We start from the raw sequence: 20,395 nt of genomic DNA, 5'->3' as shown, positions 1-20,395 counted from the left end.
AAATTTTATTAAATGATATTTTAACATTAATGGAGATTATTTGTTTTTTTTCTCTTGAGATTGATGACTGTAAAATTATATTAATAGATTTCTAATCATTTACCACTTTTCATAGAATATTTTCATATTCTTTTATCCTGGAATAAACCCTACTTTTTGTTCTATAAGATTTTCTGTGCTAATATTTTAACTAGGTTTCTGAAAATCATGTATGTATATGATAGAAATTTTTGGTCTCAATTACATTAATTTTTTTGTTGTTGTTATACTTTCTGCTTTTGCGTAGATATAGTGGTCCCTACCCTTTTTGGTACCAGGGACTGGTTTCAAGGAAGACAGTGGACTAGGGGTTGGCGGGGAGATGGTAAGATGCTCACTTGCCACTATAAAGGCTGCCACCAGATGCAGTTTAATTGTCACTTGGCACCCACTGGTAGGGTTTTGATATGAGTCTCAAGCAATTGATTTATTATGGTCTCTGTGCAGTCAAACCTCTCTGCTAATGGCAATCTGTATTTGCAGCCACTGCCCAATGCTAGTATCACTACTTCAGCTCCACCTCAGATCATCAGGCATTAGATTCTCATAAGGAGCATGCAACCTAGATCTTTTGCAAGTGCAGTTTACAGTAAGAAGGATTTGCGCTCCTATGAGAATCTAATGCTGCTGATGATCTGGCAGGAGGCAGAGCTCAGGCGGCGAGGCAAACAATGCGTAGTGGCTATAAATACAGTTAAAGCTTCATTCCCTCACGCGCTCTTCCCACAGCTCACCTCCTGCTATGTGGCCTGGTACCAGTCCTGGCCTAGGGGTTGGGGACTGCAGTTTTCAAATCACTTGTTGTCTTTTTCTTACTTAAAGCTAGGAAATTTGAAAAATTTTTATTCTGTTGGCTACCTTTAAAACTATAACTTTTTTTTTTTTTTTTTTTTGAGACAGTTTCACTCTGTTGCCCAGGCTAGAGTGCCGTGGTGTCATCATAGCTCACAACAACCTCAAACTCCTGGGCTCAAGCAATCCTTCTGCCTCAGCCTCCCGAGTAGCTGGGACTACAGGCATGCGCCACCATGCCTGGCTAATTTTTTTTTTTTAATATATATATTTTTAGTTGTCCAGCTAATTTCTTCCTATTTTTGGTAGAGACAGGGTCTCGCTCTTGCTCAGGCTGGTCTCGAACTCCTGACCTCAAGCGATCCACCCACCTCGACCTCCCAGAGTGCTAGGATTACAGGTGTGAGCCACCGTGCCCGCCCTAAAGCTATAACTTTTACTTAACTCCCCTTATTCGTTCACTTTTTTCCTACTCTTTTCTGTTCTTTTGTAGACTACATGTACTGACCCCCTTTGAGCAATGACAAAATTAGTATGTAGCTACTTCTTCCTCCCCATTTTGATTTTAATTTTTCTATCTTTAAGTATACCACATATACATGTATATTTATTGGTTTGTAATCTTTACATGATATATTTGGCTTGGGTTATAAAAGTGCACATACGCTGCCTCTCTCCTGGGTAATTAAACCAATCTTTTTATAGGTGGTATTTTGCAATGATTTCTGTGTCTGGAGTCTTCTCAGTCACGTTCTCTGTGATATTTGCCTACGTAGCTGATGTCACTCAGGAGCATGCACGGAGTACTGCTTATGGATGGGTAAGATAATATACTATATATTTTTTAACCAGAATAATAATATTCTATCAAAAATTCACCAGAAACTGAGATTTAAAATAAGCGGTAAATATTTATTTATATAAAAGGAAATCTAAAGCAAATGAAATAAAAAAGAGCTCTTACAAAAAGTTAAAAATAGCAAGATAGAAATTGGTAGTAATTTATTCCCTGGTTTTAGGGTTGGAAGGTTGGCAGGAATATGTGAATTGTCAGTTGTAAAGTTTTTTAAAAAGTTGGTTTGATTTGTTTCTTATTATCTGATCTCTTGAGAAACCTTACACAGTCGACAGGTGTTAAGATCAGAAGTCTGTGCGCACCTAATTCTAATTGGAGAAGTGCTGGAATCTCAGCAATGTTAAGACATTATAACTTTATTGGTGGTTGCGTAGGGCACCCATTTTGGACATACTTTGGAAAAAGGACTACATTCATTCCTTCAGCAAATACATAATTGTTGAATAGATAACAAAAGTTATAGGAGGCCGGTCGTGATGGCTCATGCCTGAAATCCTAGCACTTTGGGAGGCCGAGGAGGGAGGATTGCTTGAGGCCAGGAGGTCTAGACCAGCCTGAGCAAGAGTGAGACCATCATCTCTACAAAAAATAGGAAAATTAGCCAGGTGTGGTGGCACGTGCATGTAGTCCCAGACACGTGGGAGGCTGAGGCAAGAGGATCCCTTGAGTCCAGGAGTTTCCGGTTGTAGTGAGCTATGATGATGCCACTGTACTCTAGCTCCAGCAACAGAGCAAGACCCTGTTTCAAAGGAAACAAAAAAAAAAAAGGAAGTTATAGGAGACTCTTTTTTTTTGACAATTTGATGTTAGACTATCTTTCTAATTTTCCCAGGCATGATAGTGGTATTATGGTTATGTAAGAGAACAAAGACCTGTTAGAAGATGGCAGCCAAAGCATTTTGGATCAGAGTGCTACAACTCTGCAAGTTACTTTAAATGGTTTGGGGGAAAAGATAGCATGTGAGCACGTGGATGCTCATGTGTTGTCATGTGTTCCATGCCTAAACCTGTAGGACATGCAATTGTGCTTTGTAACCTTCTCCCACCTTCCTCTGTGTTTGATAATGTTAACAATAAGAAGGTAGAAAAAGATGATCCGGCTGGATTGTGGGGAATAGATTGGAGGGGGATTGAATGCCAGAAACTTAGGTCATTCCTCTCCTTTCCCTGAGTCTTATTCTTTCTTTTAAATTCCACTTCCTGGAATATAGAGTACTTAAGTAGCCATTCACTGCTAATTGACCTAATGAATAACTTCATGAATCAGTGATGGACATGTAAGAAAATTACTGCTATTTCACAAAACACAAAAATTTTTACTTTGTTGGCTTTAGACATAGTAGTTTGAAAACTTCTCTTTAAACCACACTTCCCCTCTGACTACTTACTGCTTTCTCCCTGCCTTCTTCCCTCCACCCCTCAATGTCCCTCTCTTGCCATGCCCTAAAACGAGGCATCTTCGAAGTGCTGTGGAGGAAGTCAGACAGAGGGAGAAGCTGATAGGAGCCTTCAAAGAAGGAAGGATGTTCAGGGTGAGCTTGTAAGAATTGGCCAACAGAGAGAGAGGTGAAAGATAGCTTTCTTCTACACTGGGGAAAACCCATTGAGATACCCATTTCTCTGCAATTTTGTTCGGTTTTTGTTCCTTCCTTTCAGCTGGAAAACCATTCACAAAGCTGTTGTGCTGAGCTGTAGTGCTTTAAGGAAAGATTTTAAAGGAGTTCTGACTAGAAGTGACTGTGACTTAATTATCCTCTCTAACTAGCTCCTCCTTGTAACATGGCAGTTAGGCTTAATGCCTGTTCATAGGGAAATTGAGAGAAGTCAGTGAGCATGCACATCAAGGCTGAAACACCGGTTAGCTGAAATGTGCTCCTGGCCAGCATCAGCGACTCAGCATGTAAGGCTGCCTGTATTTGTCACAAGACCTAGGATCTTGGCCAGTGATTACTTTACATTTACCCCTAATGCTAGATGTTAAGATGACAGAATTAAAAGAAGCAGCTTGCAGCCTACCTATCTTACAAATATAGGAGAATTTCTTGCCAATTAATTATAGTCAAGTATTAAGGAGCATTTTGAGACCCATTAAAGAACAATATATAAAATATGTGCACCTTCCTTACTGAAAATCTGCAGATGCTGCAACGATGTTTCCGTAGTACCCGAGGATTCTGCAGCAGTGCTCTCATAGCACTTGAGGATGCTGTAACTATGCGTCTGTATACATGAGGATGCTGTAGCAATGTTTCTACAGCACCTGAGAAGAGTGTAGGAATGCTCCTGTAACTGTTCCATAATGCAGTTATATGGTTACCTTGATCTTCTCAAAGTGGGAAAGCCTGAAGGACAGGAGCTTTGTCATCTTCATCTGGTTCATAGTAGGTACTCAATAAATACTGAATGAAAGAATTCCTGTTCCCCAAATTGGAATTCTCCACACCCCTTTTTCCTTCTAGAAAATTTTTTTTTGATTTATGACTTTTATAGGGTTTTTAGCATAATACTAATTTCAGATATATTGTATTTTTATATTCAGTTGGGGACGATGGATGAAAACAGAGTGTCATTGGCATACTAGGAATCATAATTACAGTCACAGATAATGATTTATGTGGTTTCTAGTAAAATCCATTAGAAGTTTAAATAGCTAACTTATAGATACGCTTTTGACACTCAGTCTGGTCATAATTTGGGGACTTCCCATTAAGTTTCTGAGCATTCAGATTGCATTCTAAAATACGGCAGGCATTCTACATGCTTATAGAAGTGCAATGTGAAGAGGCTCAGTGTGGCTTCAGGTTGCAGCTGTGGTCAGCTGGCTCTGTGGTCTTTGTACTGGACAGCAGTCACGTGGTGACAGGGTGACAGAAATCCACAGCTCTCTAAGTCAAAAATCTCCAACCTCTCCTTCAACAAATTCTTTTTTCTTTTCTTTTTTTTTTTTTATTTTTTTTCTCTTTCTAAGAGTATCAATTTTGGGATTCCCCTCCCCCCTCAGTGTAATGAAATGCCACCAAATGATAAAATGGTGAAACAGTACACTGTTTTTGGAAGATGAAACTAAGTCAAGTCCCTGACTAATTTGTAGATTTTATCATCAGCCCTGTAGGAATGTTCTTTTTCCATACTCTTCTCACATTTCCATCCTCCAGTTAAAGAAGACTAAAGAGTGAATGTTTTATTTGTGGGGAAAGTTTTCACAATTTTTATTTCTAATAAGATCATTATTAGGTTATTAAGTATGAAATGTCCAATTTCCTTAAGTACTGAGTTAGTTGGTATCTCTGAAATTTCACTTTGACATTTCTTATTTTATTTTTATTGCAAAGGTACATCTTCAGTCTTTCAAATGCACGTTTTGGCTTCCAAATTCTTTTTTCAAATTTTCAAGTTTTTTTTTCAGAGCAATTTTTGTGAGACCATGGATAAGTCAAAAATTCATGTTACTTTTAAATATGAGTTCTGTCATGGACCCGGTGCAGCAGACAGCTTGAAATATCAACAAAGTGTTTGGGAAGTACGTGGCTAATTAATGCACAGTACATCAATGGTTTGAGAAGTTCCATTCTGGTGATTTTAATCTTGAAAATGAGCCATGTGGGTAACCTGAGACCACCATGGATAACGGTGTGCTGAAAGCTATAGTGGAAGTGAATGCATCTAACCCTACATATGAATTAGCAGCAAGGTTTGATGTTACTATTCGAACAATATTGGACCATTTGAAACAAATTGGCAAGGTGAAGAAGCTGGATAGATGGAGTCTGCATGAATTAAAAGAGCATCAGAAGAGAAATCATCTCAAAGCTTGCCCTTTTTTGCTGTCACAACATAAAGGCAAACCATTTCTATACCGTTTTGTTATATGTGATGAAAAATTGATTCTTTTTGACAATCCCAAGCGTTCGGCACAATGGTTGGATAAAGACGAAGTGGCAAAACACAGTCCAAAACTGAATATTCATCAAAAAAGAGCTCATGGTGTCTGTTGGTGGTCCAGCGCTGGTATTATCTATTACAGCTTTTCGTGAAACCTGGTCAGTTGATGACAGTGGATATCTGCTGCAACCAGTTGGATGAAATGATGAAGATGCTTATGATTGAGCAGCCAAGACTGGTCACTAGAGACAGGCCAATCCTCTTTGAAGACAATGCTCGACCACATGTCACACTAACAACACTGCTCAAACTACAGAAGCTGGACTTAGAAACTCTCTTGTCATCTACTATATTCACCAGGCCTTGCACCAACTGACTACCACTTCTTCCAGGCTTTGGACCTCTTCTTATTAGGGAAAAATATTCAATTCTCAACAAGCTGTGGAAAATGCCTTTTGTGATTTCATGGCCACTCGTTCTCCAGGCCTCTTTGCTACTGACATAAACAAGCTACCATTAAGATGGCAAAACTGTGTTGATAGTTTAGGCATATACTTTGATTAATTGTACAGCTTCTTGTTTGAGATACAATAAACTACACTTATGATTCAAAATTGGACATTTCGTACTTAATGACCTAGTCTATATATATTTTTAAACTCTCGTAGCTCTAGGGGATATCTCCAATTAGTTAATAGTTTATGAACAAATTCTTAAAACAAAATTACTTTAATTCTCTTTCATTCTTAAAAGTTGTATGCAACACATTCTTTTTATCTTGCTTACAGCCATGGAAAATGGCTATAGCTATGCACTTGTGGGACCTTGGGTGAGTGTGCACTTTCCCACAGGTGTGCACCTGCAGCACGTGGGACCCTGGGTAAGGATATGCACAGGTGTTCACCTGTGGGACCCTGGGTGAGAGTATGCTTTCTCGCAGGTCTCAGCCACTTTTGCGGCTAGTCTGGTCATCAGCCCCGCCATTGGAGCGTACCTTTCTGCCAGCTATGGAGACAGCCTAGTTGTGCTGGTGGCCACAGTGGTGGCTCTTCTAGACATCTGCTTCATCTTAGTGGCTGTTCCGGAATCTCTGCCTGAGAAAATGAGACCGGTTTCCTGGGGAGCTCAGATTTCTTGGAAACAAGCAGACCCTTTTGCGGTAAATAAAAACATGAAAATATTTACTTTTCTAAATATCTTCCTAAGCCAAGCAAATAAAAGAATATATGTGTAGTGTCAAGAATCCCAGCAGTTGTTGATCCATTTCTATTTCCAGTAAAAAATAAGAGAAAAATTAATTCCAAGTAAGGGAGTGAGAGATAGTCTGTGCACCAAGAAATATGTATAATTGGTACTTAAACATGTCATAAGGAAAGAGAGAAAATGTCCAGTTAATCCCTGATGAAAGTTTGGGAAGGAAGTTTCTCTTCTATATGGTTGTTTTTATCCTTTTTAACAAAATAAATGAAGGTGGTCATTTGAAGTGGGCATTTTCATTGACATTGATTCAAAAAGGATAAATGCATTTGGTCTTACTAAAGGAGTTATTTTCTAAGCTGTTAATGTACCTCCACTTTGACCAGAGACTTTGAACTTATGTTTTGCAGAGTGAATAGATTTTTTATATATATAGTGAATAGATATATTTATATATATATATATATATATATATATTTTTTTTTTTTTTTTTTGGTATGGGTGTGTGTGTGTCACACTAACAACTAGAAAAAAAGTATCTTATCTCTCATCTTCTTCCCACTTTATCTTTGGTTTGGAATTGTTCTTGAAAAAGATATGTGCAGAAAAAAAGAACTAGAGATTTGATTTTTGCTTTTTGTCCCCAAGTTTACCTTTTAGGAAAAGTATATGTAATAAGAAAATGAACTTGTCAGAAATTCTTTCTGAAATACCCACTTAGGACATGACCTGGGGACCCTTCCTGTTCTGTTTATGCCACAGTGTCAGACACCAAAAGAATTATTTAGAGAAGGAAGCCAGGAGTGGACTTGGAGCCAGCCAGTTAGGCTTCCCACCTTCTTGTCATGTAATGATCAAGTTATGCATGGAAGCTCCTCTGTGAAGTAGAGCTACTGCTGCTTTTCAGGGCAGTTGTGAGGATTATAGTTAATGTGTGTAAATTAAGGAATCTAGTGTCTGATGTGTAGCAGGGTCTCAATAGACATTAGCTTTTATGTATTATTAAGTATGTCAAAGTTACATGTTGACCTGGGAGCTCTGCAGCCTTTTCCACTCCTTCGGTAATAATATACCTTTTGGTTCTATGGTACAATTCCATGTATATAAGAAGGATTATTAAAAATTTATTTCAAAATATTAAGGGGGTACAAATGTTTTTGTTACATGGATACCTTTTATAATGCTTAAGTCAGGGCTTTTAGTGTGCCCATCACCCAAATAGTGTTCATTGTACTGGATAGGTAAAGTTTTTACCCCTCCCCTGCCCTCCCCTCCTCCTTTCCTGATTTCCAATGACCTTTACATCTCTTTGTGCCCATGTGTGCCCATCTATTAGCTCCCAGTTGTTAAAGAGCACGTGTGGTGGTGCTTTTTCTATTCCTGAGATACTTCATTTAGGATAATGTCTCTAGTTCCATCCAAGTTGCTGCAAAAGACATTATTTTATTCCTTTTTATATAAGAAGGATTCTTCAACAAGGTTGTAACATTCAGAAAGTTCTCACCAGTCTGACCCCATGGCTAGAACATACTTATTTGTCTACCAGGTTTACAGGCAAATTGAATATTAACATTTTGAAGAATAGAGTGAATTTATGTGTAACGAAAACCTTGTACTGACTATGGCCTTAAAGAAGTTGTATCATGAATCAAGAAAGAAATGATTATCTTAAAAGGTTCTGTAGGCATGTATGTTGAGGGTCTGTTCATAGGAAGTTCAGGATCTGTTTAGAGATATGAACTGGTGTTGTTAACAAAGATGAGCAAGTGTTCTTTAAAAAGCTGTAATATTTGAAATATATGCCTCTGAAATTAGAACTTGTAAATTCTATAGAGAGATAATGATAGATTTAATATTAAGGTTCACTTCCTTTTATAATCCAAAGATAATCCATCTTAATAGGTCAAAATAGTGAAGCCAGTGTCCCAGAGCATTGGTGATATTTGCATCTATTGGCTTTTTAATGTGGTTTTTTTTGTTTATTTCCAGTCACTGAAAAAAGTTGGAAAAGATTCTACTGTCTTACTAATCTGCATCACCGTGTTTCTTTCATACCTTCCTGAAGCTGGACAGTATTCAAGTTTTTTTCTCTATCTCAGGCAGGTGAGTATTGAGTGCCTAGTAGCCTTTGGACATGGGGAAAATCAAAGATTGGGATCTGTCTAAAGAAATTTTGGGGAAACCACTGTAGAGGGAAAAAAAAAAACCATGAACTTGCTTCGAGTTATACATGTAGGTGCTGGCATATAACTAGTAAACAGGGTACCTTTAATACAGTGATGATTTAAAATGTAGTAAGATACTTACTGTGGAAAAATTTTTCTTGAGAATTATTCAGAGAGAATTAGCAGAAACAGAATTTACCACAATATTTTTTTTAAAGACTTTTTTTAAGAACAGTTTTAGCAACACTTCACAGCAAAAGTGAGAGTAAGGTGTAGATGTTTCCCATGTTTCCCCTTCCACTGTATGGGCACAACCTCCTCCACTGTCAACATCCCTCACCAGTGTAGTACATAGTTATAATTGATGAACCTATTTTGACACATTAGTATCACCCTTATATTAAGGTTCATGCTTGGTGTTGTATATACTATGACTTTGGACAAATGTATAATGACATGATGACGTGTATCCATTGTTACGGTATCATACAGAGTATGTTCACTGCCCTGAAAATCCCCTGTGCTCTGCCTATTCATCCCTTCTCCCACTCCAAACCCCTAGTAACCACTGATCCAGTTACTGTCTCCATAGTTTTTCCTTTTTCCATACAGTTTATAGCCTTTTCAGATTGGCTTCTTTCACTTAATAATATGCATTTAAGGTTCCTTCATGTCTTTTCATAGTTTGATAATTCATTTCTTTTTAGCAATTGTTTGGCTGTACATGCCACAGTTTATCCATTCACCTACTTAAGGAAACATTGGTTGCTTCCAAGTTTTGGTAATTATCAACAAAACTGCTATTAACATCTGTGTAGTTTAATGTTTTAAATCTTTAATAATATCCATTAAATTTCATAGACAGGTATTTTATTTCAGATGTGTTCCAACCTGGGTCCGATTGCAGCCAGCTTGCTGAGCTGTCTCTGGTATACAATAGCTTAACTGCTGCTATAGAGTTCAAGGTGGCTCACAAGCAGTAATAAAAGTTTTCCCTCTCTTCTGATTTTTTTCTGTTTAAAATTTTATATAACTATTTTGTCCCTTAAGATAGGTAATTTATTTAAAGCAATTTAAAAAAGAAAAAAATTCCCTTTTCCAGCTGTCCTTTAGGCCTCTGGGATTGCTCAGACTTTAGCTGCCTTTCCATTGCATCCTGTCCTGGTTTTTTCCTGATTTCATTGGACAGAAGGCCTTTTCCTAGTTGTTTACTCCACTTTGACAGAGCAGGCCTCTTCCTAAGATAAATTCCTCTATTTTTAGAGAGATTTAAAAATGTAATTTGCTATATTCTCCATTCTGATAGTTTTCCCTGAGAGTATGAGACTAATATTTTATATGGTGGCATGTAAGTAAAGCTTTTTTTGAAGCATTTCTATTTCTGTGTTTGCTCATGGTAGACGATGGATGCTAGAGATTTAGAGGCAAGAGTGGTGAGATAATGTGTGTTTAATGGAGAGAATTATACATGCATTTATAATTAATTTATACATTAAACGAAGTATGCATTTAATGTAGAAAATAATGTAGGAAAAATGGAAAAGTCCAAGAAAGAAAGCAAAAAAACCCTCTTTACACAGATAATAAACAACTGTGACTATCGTTTCTTCTAGCCTTTTTTCCTGTATGTGTCACCACCACCACCAGTTACAACAAATCAGAATCACTTCATGTTATGTTCATGCTTGCTTTTAAGAGTGTTTAACACACAAATTTTAGTTAAAATTGCATTTGATATTTGAAAATCATATATTTGAGAAATAACTTGTGTTCAGAATATGTATATAACTCTTACAATAAAAGACTCAATATCTGATAATAACAACAAAAAGACAAACCAATTGAAAAAATAGGCAAAGGATTTTAAATAGATTATTCTTCCATCCCACAAGGGAAGATATATAAAAAGCCAGTGAACACATGAAAAGATGAATAACGTTATTTATCAAGGAAATGCAAATCAAACCAAATGCCACTTCAAATGCACTAGGATGGCTTTAATCAGAAAGACAGACAAGGATGTAGAGAAATCAAAACTGTCATAAATTCTGGTGAGAATGTAAAATGGTGCAGCTGCTGTGGAAAAGAGCCCAGCAGTTCCTCAGAATGTTCAACATTATGAAAACACATCTAATGTAGAAACTTGTACACAAATCATTATTTATAATGGCCAAAAAGTAGAAACAACCCAAGTATCCATCAACTGATGAATGGATTAACAAATGTGGTATATCCATACAATAGAATGTTATTATTTGATAGTAGAAAAGTAATAAAGTACCGATGTGTGTTACAACATGAGTCAACCTTGAAAACATGAAAGAACCACATATTGTATGATTCAATGTATATGAAATGCCCAGAATAGGCAAATCCATGGAGACAGGAGGTGGGTAGGTTAGGCTCGGGGAGTGGAACTCTTTGATAGGTACCATGTTTCTCTGAGGAGTGATAAAAATCTAAAAGTGATTGTGGTGATGTTTGTCCAAGTCCGTGGGTATACTAAAACCATTGATCACCTATAATGGGTGAATTGTATGGTATTTAAACTCTATCTCAATAAAGCTATATATAGATATATAGAGAGATACTAAGAAATGTAGGCTGAGAAATAATCCCTACATCTACATTTTGAGGTTTCATTTTTTAAAACTGCATTTGATTAGATAGTAGTAAAATATTGTTAATGTCAGCAGCACTGGATTGGATTCTCCAAGCCCTACCTCTTTCATTAGCTAGTTGTGTGCCTAGAAGCAAGATACTCATTTATAAAATGAGAAGAATGTATAAAATAATTTTTAAGGTGCTTTTCTTAAATTGTACAGAATTTCAATAGAGGGCAAAATAATTAACTTTTTAGAAACTTGGTATTTAAAACTTAAAAGTTTTAGGCATTTCAGAGGTACTGTTGAGGCCAGAGGCTTAGAAATCATCGCCAGCTAACTTTGGCTGCTCATTGGAATTGCCATGGGAGTTTTTAAAAACATACCTGTGCCTGGGCCATACCCCCAGAGAGTCCTATTTAATTGGTCTTCAGTGGGTTTCAGTATCTCATTGCTTCCCTCCCCTCTCTTTCCTCCTCTTCCCTTCTCTTCTGCCCACGTGATTTTAATGTGCAGCCAGAGTTGAAAGCCACTGGCTTTGCTAATGAGCAATTCTGTTTTGGTAGCATCAAAAAGTCGGATCATTTTCTTTCAAATTCTACTGCCTTGGTATCATTGTATTTGTCAATTTGTGGGTTGGGGATGGAGACAGAATATGAAGCAATAAGTTAGACATATAATAGAAAATATTGTCTAAAAACTATTACACAATTTAAACTTTGCTTATAGTGATTTCTTAGATTTAGATATAAATTACTGGTTAAATAGGTTCAGCATTGCCTTAATTTGCCAAAGTTTTATCAGATTTCCTCAACTGTTTTATCCTATCATTTTAATAGAACATATTAATAATATTTCTTAATTATTTCTATACTATCTAACTTACTAAAGTGTCTTCTTTCCATTTCCATAGGTCATAGGTTTTGAATCTGCTAAAATTGCAGCATTCATAGCTATGGTAGGAATTCTGTCTATTGTGGCTCAGGTGAGTGTCATGTTACTCATACTTTTTCTTCTTTAAACATTTTTATCCTGATAACCATAGATACACAGGAAGCCACATATGGAAGTACAGGGAGATATTCCCGGAACTGCTACCTTAGTCTCTCGCACCCTGCCATGGTAACATCTTGTACAACTATAGTATACCATCAAATCCAGGAAACTGACTTAGATACGGTTCACAGAACCATTTCTTTGTAAGTAAAATGTTGAAGTTATGATTTAGGAGGAATTTAATACAACTTTTAGTACTTTTTAGGATATTTGTTTGTAACCTCTACTGGGTCAATTCTTTTATTTGCTTTTGCAACAACCAAAATTGTAAATAATTACAATCTAACTCTAAATATTGCAAAATTAACTTAACCAGGAGAATGTTTCAGTGTTATTTTAATGTTGAAAAGTAAGTATAGATGAAAAGCAGCAATGAAAATCAGTAAATGCTCGAAACCCTACTGTCCCCAGACTGAAGAATGTGAACCGGTACACTACAATTTATGCAGCAAATGATGAGCATTAAGTATTTCCCATCTGTTATAAATATGAGACCACAAAAGGCGGGGCATATGTCCTTCAGATTAATTCACTGTTGTGCTTAGGTACATTCACTGCATCATATGGGACTGCCTAGAGGCTGTTTCCCTGAAATGGCTACGAGGCCTAGTGGAGTACCCTTCTGTGATAACTATTTCTCAAGGAGAAATAAGAAGGCTTTGAAACTGCTTCACCCAAACAGTAGAATAGATAAGACTCGTGGGAGTGCATCCAGGCAAAAGGCCTTTTATTTTTTTGTTTTTGTTAAACCATATTAGCAAATATAAATTATATTAAACTTTCAAGTTCATCATGATATTGGTTTGTTTTTTACATTAACCCTGGTTGATTAGCCCAGAGTTGTCTTTAACTTTTTTTCAGACTATCCCAACTAGTTGTATTTAGTAGAGTATATATTTGTTAAAATCAAACTTACATCAATTCCAACTTTTTAAAACTGTTAACCTCCAGCAAAATCCTTCATATTCTGTAAATATTCAGCAGAAGTTTGCAATTTACAGATAAGTGATTGGCATTTCTCCAGAGAGACTGAGAAGTATCCCTTTTAATCATGATAACTGATAAACAGCTATGATAACCTTCTGGGATGTCCCAGCAGAGCACCAGGGTGGTAGACAGGCTTCTCAGGGAGGCATCTCAAGGCCCTAAGCCCCAGTTCAGCCCCTGAAACTCCACCCCTGTGGAGATACATTAGTAGTGACCAGACTCTGAGGCCACAAGTCAGGCAGTGTGCCCTTACAGGTCCTTGGTCGTCAGTGACTAGGCTTTACTCACAGAGCTTGCATTCAAATTCTGTGTTGACATGGTTTCTCAGGGTTGTCTTTTTTACTTTGCAGACGTTCTTTCTTAGCATCTTGATGAGATCATTAGGTAATAAGAATACTGTCCTCCTTGGCTTGGGCTTCCAGATGCTCCAATTAGCCTGGTACGGTTTTGGATCTCAGGCCTGGTAAGCCTCACTCTTAGGTTGTCATGAACTGTCAGACAGATGTGTCTTAGAGGAGCTTGAGCTGGTTGGGTATGATGAAAAGGAGGCAAGGGTTACTTAACTGGTATGGTGTATTTAACTTTGCAGAAACCATTAGGCTTTACTTGGGGGAAGGGTAGAGCTGGGTAACTCAGGGTTATTTATAAAGATTGCCTTTATGTCACGTTGCTTAATTGAATGTGTGTCACTCTTTCCCCAGACCCCTAGTAAATTTCTATATCTACTTTTTAAAACACATTTGTTAATTTTTAGGGACACTGCATATAGTCATCAATAAAATAAGATAAGGCCAAATGACTGATTATAGCAAGCCTCACTGCTATCATTAACTGAGTGACCTTGGGGCAATAACATAACCTTTATGAAATAAAGGATTTGAGTTAGATGAACACTAAAATCTCTTCCAAAACCATGTGTATCCTGAGGTTGTTTCCTGAGGTTGTTATTACTGCTAGCATATTAGATTCCCACAAACAGGAAGGAAGGTCAAAATAAGCCCTGTGGAATAAGAGGAAATAGAAAGAATCTTCAGTCGTATTTTGCTATGTGGCAAGTTTCCCCTTGTGCCTGGTCACCAAATGCAGAGTGCCTTCTCCATTTTAAACCTCAGAGCTGGTTTTCACTTTGCATGTAAACAGACATAATTTAGAGGAACTAGAAGAACTTCAGCAGTCCATGTGAAATTCCAAATTTTATTTGAACCACTTGCTCTTTCTGTGTGACTTTTTTATGGGATTAACTTGGTTGATTCTTGTTCTTTTTGATTTTGGTCCTGTGAACTTTGGTTCAGTAGCCGATTCAGTGAAACTCATGCAGTGTTGAAAAGACTTGTCATCATAAAGGAGTTTTTTTCAGTAAGGACCATCTACAAGGAAAGTCTGACCAAGCCAGTTACACGCCCATTTGTGGCCTCACTTTACTCACACAAACACTTCATACTGACATACACTTAAGCCTCTTTCATTGAGAAAAGGGACAGAGGTCTAAGGGAAGCAGGCTTTGTTTTTTCAATTGGTGGCACACTACGCTCTGTTGAGGGGTAGCAAACTGCACAGCTCAAGGGCAGTGTGGAGGTGAGCCTTTGAGAAATACAAAGAAAAAGTAGAAAGTCAGTGGGGAAGATGTTTTATAGAAACAAAAGAAATCCCCTTATGAACATCATTGAGCTTATGTCTAAAGATGGTAATAGAGAAACCAGGGAGAAGAAAAGATTTTGAAAGACCTTCTGTCTCCTTCTCAGCCCATGAAGTAGTCATTGTTACTAACGGTGTGATGTGTATTTAAAAAAATCCATTTTTAAAGAGGGAAAAATAAACTTAATAGGAGAAAACAGAATGCATTTGTACTTTTGCTACTGATTGCAGTCTTGAACAGTGAACTCCTTGGGGCTGGCCTGCTGCCTGACTGCAGCCTGTCTTGTCATTTCAGGATGATGTGGGCAGCGGGGACTGTGGCCGCCATGTCCAGTATTACATTTCCAGCAGTCAGTGCTCTCGTCTCTCGGAATGCAGAGTCAGATCAGCAAGGTAGGGTTGCTGCCCTCTCTCTGTTTTCATCCTTCAGCTCAGACCTCTCCCCAGAAGCATGAGAAGCTCTGAGCTTTCCACGTTCAACAGCAGCAGTTGACAGCCATGTGGTCCCTTCTCAAGGATAATACTTAGCCAAATGGAAAGATTCTATTTTCTTCCCTGCTTTTATCTTAACCTCATATTTTTAAAACCTGGACTTAGCAGTTTATATTACTAAGAATTAGAAATAGAACTATCCATTTCCCCTTTTCAGTTTTGACACTTGTTTTGTCCACTACCGTCAGAATTAACAAGACCATAACCACATTTTAACCGATGCGTATTAAACAATGAATGGCCAGTTAGTTATTTATTTGAGTTATTTATTTAATCACTGTAATTACTAAAATGTCTTTCATTTGGAATAACTCAAAGTCCATGAAGTTAATTTAGAAAACGGTTCTTTCAGAGGGTAAAGAAAACATAAATCTGTGTGGTTGTTGATAATTGGCTGGAGTGATAGGTGAAATTAAATTTAAGACTGCTATGTGAAGAGTAGCATTCTACCATCTAGAGTCTTCCATCTTTCCTGTGCTTCTGCTTCTTGTCAGGCAGTTCCCACTGCCAGATTTCATCCTTTTCCATCTCCATCTCTCCTAATGGCTCACCTTACTGTAGTTAGGAAGGTAGAGGATTTTAGAGGGAAAAAATTTTTACATGCCTGAGAGACCTTTTAAAAGTTTCAATAAAAAACTAGATTGGAAAAAATGGTTTATTCATTGCACCCATTTTTCCACATCAGAAATTAGCCATCCTAGGCTGGGTGCTGTGGGTAACGCTTAACATCAGCACTTTGGGACGCCAAGGCAGGAAGATTGCTTGAGGTCGGGAGTTCAAGACTAGCCTGGGCAACATAGCAAGACCTTGTCTCTACAAAAAAAAAAAAAAAGAAAAAACAAAGAAAGAAAGAAATTAGCCATCCTACTCATACCCATTGTTAAATAGTGTTACTTGAAGACCACAAATTCTGTGTGTCACCTCTGGCTACGGTAACTCAGCTGGCTGTATCCTTGGAGTTGTGTTGTGTCTGAAGTGAAAGATGTGAGCCATCCATGGAAGACTATCACTGCCTTGGCATCTGACAGACACAGTCCTGTTATTTGGAGCATGAATTTTCTTTGGCTGTTTTTGTGCTGACACATATCAATATATATTTCTAAATGTCAGCATATAAAACTATTGGAACATATCATGTTAGGTTAAATTATATTCCATCATTTTTGACTTACAGAAACATCCATTCCATGTGGTTCAAGCTGTTTTTTACCTGCCATTTAGAAAGCAGAGATAAGAAGAAATTGGCACTACTAGGATTTTTCAGTTCAGCTCTACAGGGAGATGGGCCCAGAATGTGTCTGTGACGATGGAGTCTGCCTGGGGGGACTGCTCCATATCCATGTAGCCTGGGCTGCCTGAAGTAAAGGACATATTTTTATTGTAAAAGCACCATTAAATGAGCAGAACAGGGAAATCTCAACCTGCAGAAAAGTGGAAATTTCCTGGGAGAATATTAAAGTTTTGCATCTTATTCCCCATTTATAGGCAGATCTAGCTGATGTGAGAAATTCAACCCCAAAACAATTTCAGAACATCATTGTCATTTCATCTCCTTTTAGATATTATAGAGAGTGAGGACAACATTAAGTGGACATAGAGAAACCAGGAAAACATTTGTACAATGAATTAAAGTAGGGTGGATTCAGTCTCCCTAATCTGCTTTCCTCAGCATGCTTTCTACTTAGTCTAGCCAAATCGGTATATCATGGTTGTAAGAAAGTACTGTTCAGCTCCAAATCTTGAGCTGCTTTTCTGAGAAAACTGGCTCTGTTCTCTTTGTTCTGATTTAGGAGTTGCCCAGGGGATCATAACTGGAATAAGAGGACTATGCAACGGCCTGGGGCCAGCACTTTATGGCTTCATATTCTACATGTTCCACGTGGAACTGACCGAATTGGGCCCGAAATTGACTTCTGACAGTGCTGCCCTACAGGTAATTTGGTGATAAGTCTAGTTTTGTAACAGTGGTTGTGTCTGATTATGGCAAAATCTTGTGAACTTTAATTTGGAAGGCATCCTTACTTGTATATTACTATTGTATTTGACAACAGTTAAGTGCTGTGTTCATTGCTTCCTAGGGTCAGAGAGGGATCATTTTAGTGATTTAATAGCTTATGTAAAAGATTTTTCAACTTTGTTCAGATTCTGTTTTCACCCACAGAATCACTATTCTATTCTCTGGCTAAGCCCAGCCTAAATATAATATGCAATGACCTAAAAATCCAGCTAAAAATTAAGGTAGAGTGCTTTTTCTACTATTTATTTGAAATTTCTTCCCACCTTCCTTCTACGTGATAATTAGTATAAATTTCTGTACAAACACCCTGGAATTAATGTTCATGTATAGAAGTGCATGATCTGAGGCCACAAGATGGGATTATAGATAAGCAACTGTCACTCACAGGCTTATAGGTTTGGTTAAGCAATTTAGAAATGGTACAAAAAGCAGTAATTAGTTGCCCTCTGTCATATTCCAAATACCAAACTCTATTAGAGTTTGCCTTGACATTTAATGAAATGTTTATTTATGAGAAAATGATTCACTTTTTGGTGTTGTGTGTTTTTGGATCATCCAGGACTAATTTTGAGTTAAAAATACTAACTGAATTCTTTGTCTCTATTTTTTTCTACGTCCATCAGGGAGCTGTCCCAGGCCCGCCATTTTTATTTGGGGCATGTATAGTTCTTATATCTTTTCTGGTTGCCTTATTCATCCCTGAATACAGTAAAGCCAGTGGAGTTCAAAAACACAGCAACAGTGGCAGTGGCAGCCTGACCAACACCCCAGAACAGGGCAGTGATGAGGACATTGAACCACTGCTACAAGACAGCAGCATCTGGGAGCTCTCTTCCTTCGAGGAGCCTGGGAATCAGTGCACTGAGCTGTAAACTCAGCAGAAAAGGGGATTCTGCAGATGCCATCTCTGAGAGCTGAGCCGTGGAGGGAGCCACACCACATGGAGACCTCATGGTGCTGGAGGGGAGATGCTAGCAGCATCCTTCAGGGCCAAGTTTGATAAATGACCCCCTCCATCCTTCTGCCCTTCCTCCTCCTATTTCTTTTCTTTCATTCTTTTTCTTTCTGTGTGTACATTAGCATAAGGTAAGATATGAAGTACTTCCTTGAAAATAGTGTGCAATTCTCAAGGTGAAACTCAAATGGAAAAAACGATGGCTTTCCTATAGTAACTCCAGAATAAGAACGTCAGCAATCTTTCCATGCCCTTCTCAGCAGAAGGTGCAGGATTGTAGTAGGACTGCCATTTCTGGCAAGATTGCAGGTAAAGAATTCCTTCTTATTTTCTTCCTTCCTGTTTCTCTGAATTATTCCTACTTAGCCCATGGGTGTTGATGAGTGTTCACTCTTAAGAGTCACTCAGTATCAGGGATTTACTGTCTTTGTTCAAAGGTCAAATGAAAACCTAGTTTTACTCTCCTTTTATTTTCTCTACTTCCTATTTTTGGCTAGAACGAGATTCAACATATATACATCTATGGACATTAGTAATACCGATCAATAAGTTACCTTAACTACATGAATCAAATTTTTCTTATAAATTTAAATCACATACAAATCACAACTCGGATTCCTGGACCTAGTGTCCTAGTCAGATCAAGGTGATTTTACAGAAGAAAAAAACACCATCTAGCATTCTCATGGCAACGTAGAAATCGGAGGCTGCTTCTAAGAAAGTTTTTTAACAATTTGAAAATTCCTAAGTAAGGGTGATAGTTAGCAACTAGATGCCAGTGGAGTTTATATCCAAGTTCAGACTCATAATGCATTATTCCTGTTGGCTCTTTGCCACGTCTTCTGTGTGCTCCTTCTCAGTTTTTCTCCTCCATCACACTCCTGCCTTAACTGCTTTGTTGTATCCATTTGTTTTTAATTAATTTTTATTTCAAGCTGTTTATTTGACTTTTGAATCTCATGGGAATACGCACATCAAATTCCTTTCTAAAATATTATGGTTTAGTGAAGCTCAGTTTCACAAAAAGTGTCTTGCTAATTTTTTGAGGTATTTTATGGACAAAGAAAACTTTACAGATTTATATGTATTTTGCTGCATCAGTAAATGGACCATTATCTAGAGCCTACCTTTAACAGAGCACTCCTTTGAAAGTTTTATAGCTATGACATATATGTAGATATTTGTAAGGGGTTTTAATTTTTTTTTTGATGCTGTGTAAATCTTGTATTTATAAATGTAATGAAGGTATTGACAGAAAAAATATATACAACTTTTATAAAGGATTGTGTACTGACTGAATACATTTAAAAGAAAATATATTTTGAAACCTGTTCAGCTATGAACAGAGATAACATATCTTTTTACTATGCTGTTGGTTTTTAGGTTAAGCTTCCTAATGCATAATAAATTTGCAATGGATATTTTTATGTCTTTTGTGTTTTTTTTTTTTTTAACGCAAATAGTATCATTACTCTTTTGGGTTCCCTTTTGGGTAGCTTTCAACTAAACTAAATTATTAATCCTTCAGCTAATGGAAAAGGTGTGTGTATTTTCAAAATATTTTTGACAAACTTCCTTCAAAATCTCCCTTTAAAAACATAATTACACATGCTCCTTAACTTACCGTGGGGTTATGTCCTCTTAAACCCATTGTAAGTCATAACTTGGAAAATGCATTTAATAAACCTTAAAAGCTCCAGCACCTTCAGTATTGGTACT

At 37.4% G+C, this 20,395-nt stretch overlaps 1 protein-coding gene across 2 annotated transcripts in view; it reads left to right on the top strand.

Moving 5' to 3' along the window:
- HIATL1 (hippocampus abundant transcript-like 1) overlaps positions 1-20,103 on the top strand; it is a 94,276-nt gene extending 74,173 nt beyond the window's left edge. The window contains exons 5-12 of one of the 2 annotated variants that reach the window (XM_012651822.1): positions 1,537-1,651; positions 6,510-6,728; positions 8,756-8,869; positions 12,448-12,519; positions 13,928-14,040; positions 15,508-15,605; positions 17,495-17,637; positions 18,345-20,103. In XM_012651822.1, the coding sequence (XP_012507276.1) occupies positions 1,537-1,651; positions 6,510-6,728; positions 8,756-8,869; positions 12,448-12,519; positions 13,928-14,040; positions 15,508-15,605; positions 17,495-17,637; positions 18,345-18,593 (1,123 nt within the window). In that variant the 3' untranslated portion in view covers positions 18,594-20,103. The remainder of the gene's footprint in view (positions 1-1,536; positions 1,652-6,509; positions 6,729-8,755; positions 8,870-12,447; positions 12,520-13,927; positions 14,041-15,507; positions 15,606-17,494; positions 17,638-18,344) is intronic. The other variant, XM_012651823.1, reaches the window with a different exon arrangement.
- Positions 20,104-20,395: the final 292 nt, after the last annotated feature.

The sequence above is a fragment of the Propithecus coquereli genome, unplaced genomic scaffold, assembly GCF_000956105.1.
Source record: "Propithecus coquereli isolate 6110/MARCELLA unplaced genomic scaffold, Pcoq_1.0 Scaffold370, whole genome shotgun sequence".
NCBI classification, from domain to species: Eukaryota; Metazoa; Chordata; class Mammalia; order Primates; family Indriidae; genus Propithecus; species Propithecus coquereli.
This window is presented reverse-complemented; position numbering and strand designations above follow the sequence as displayed.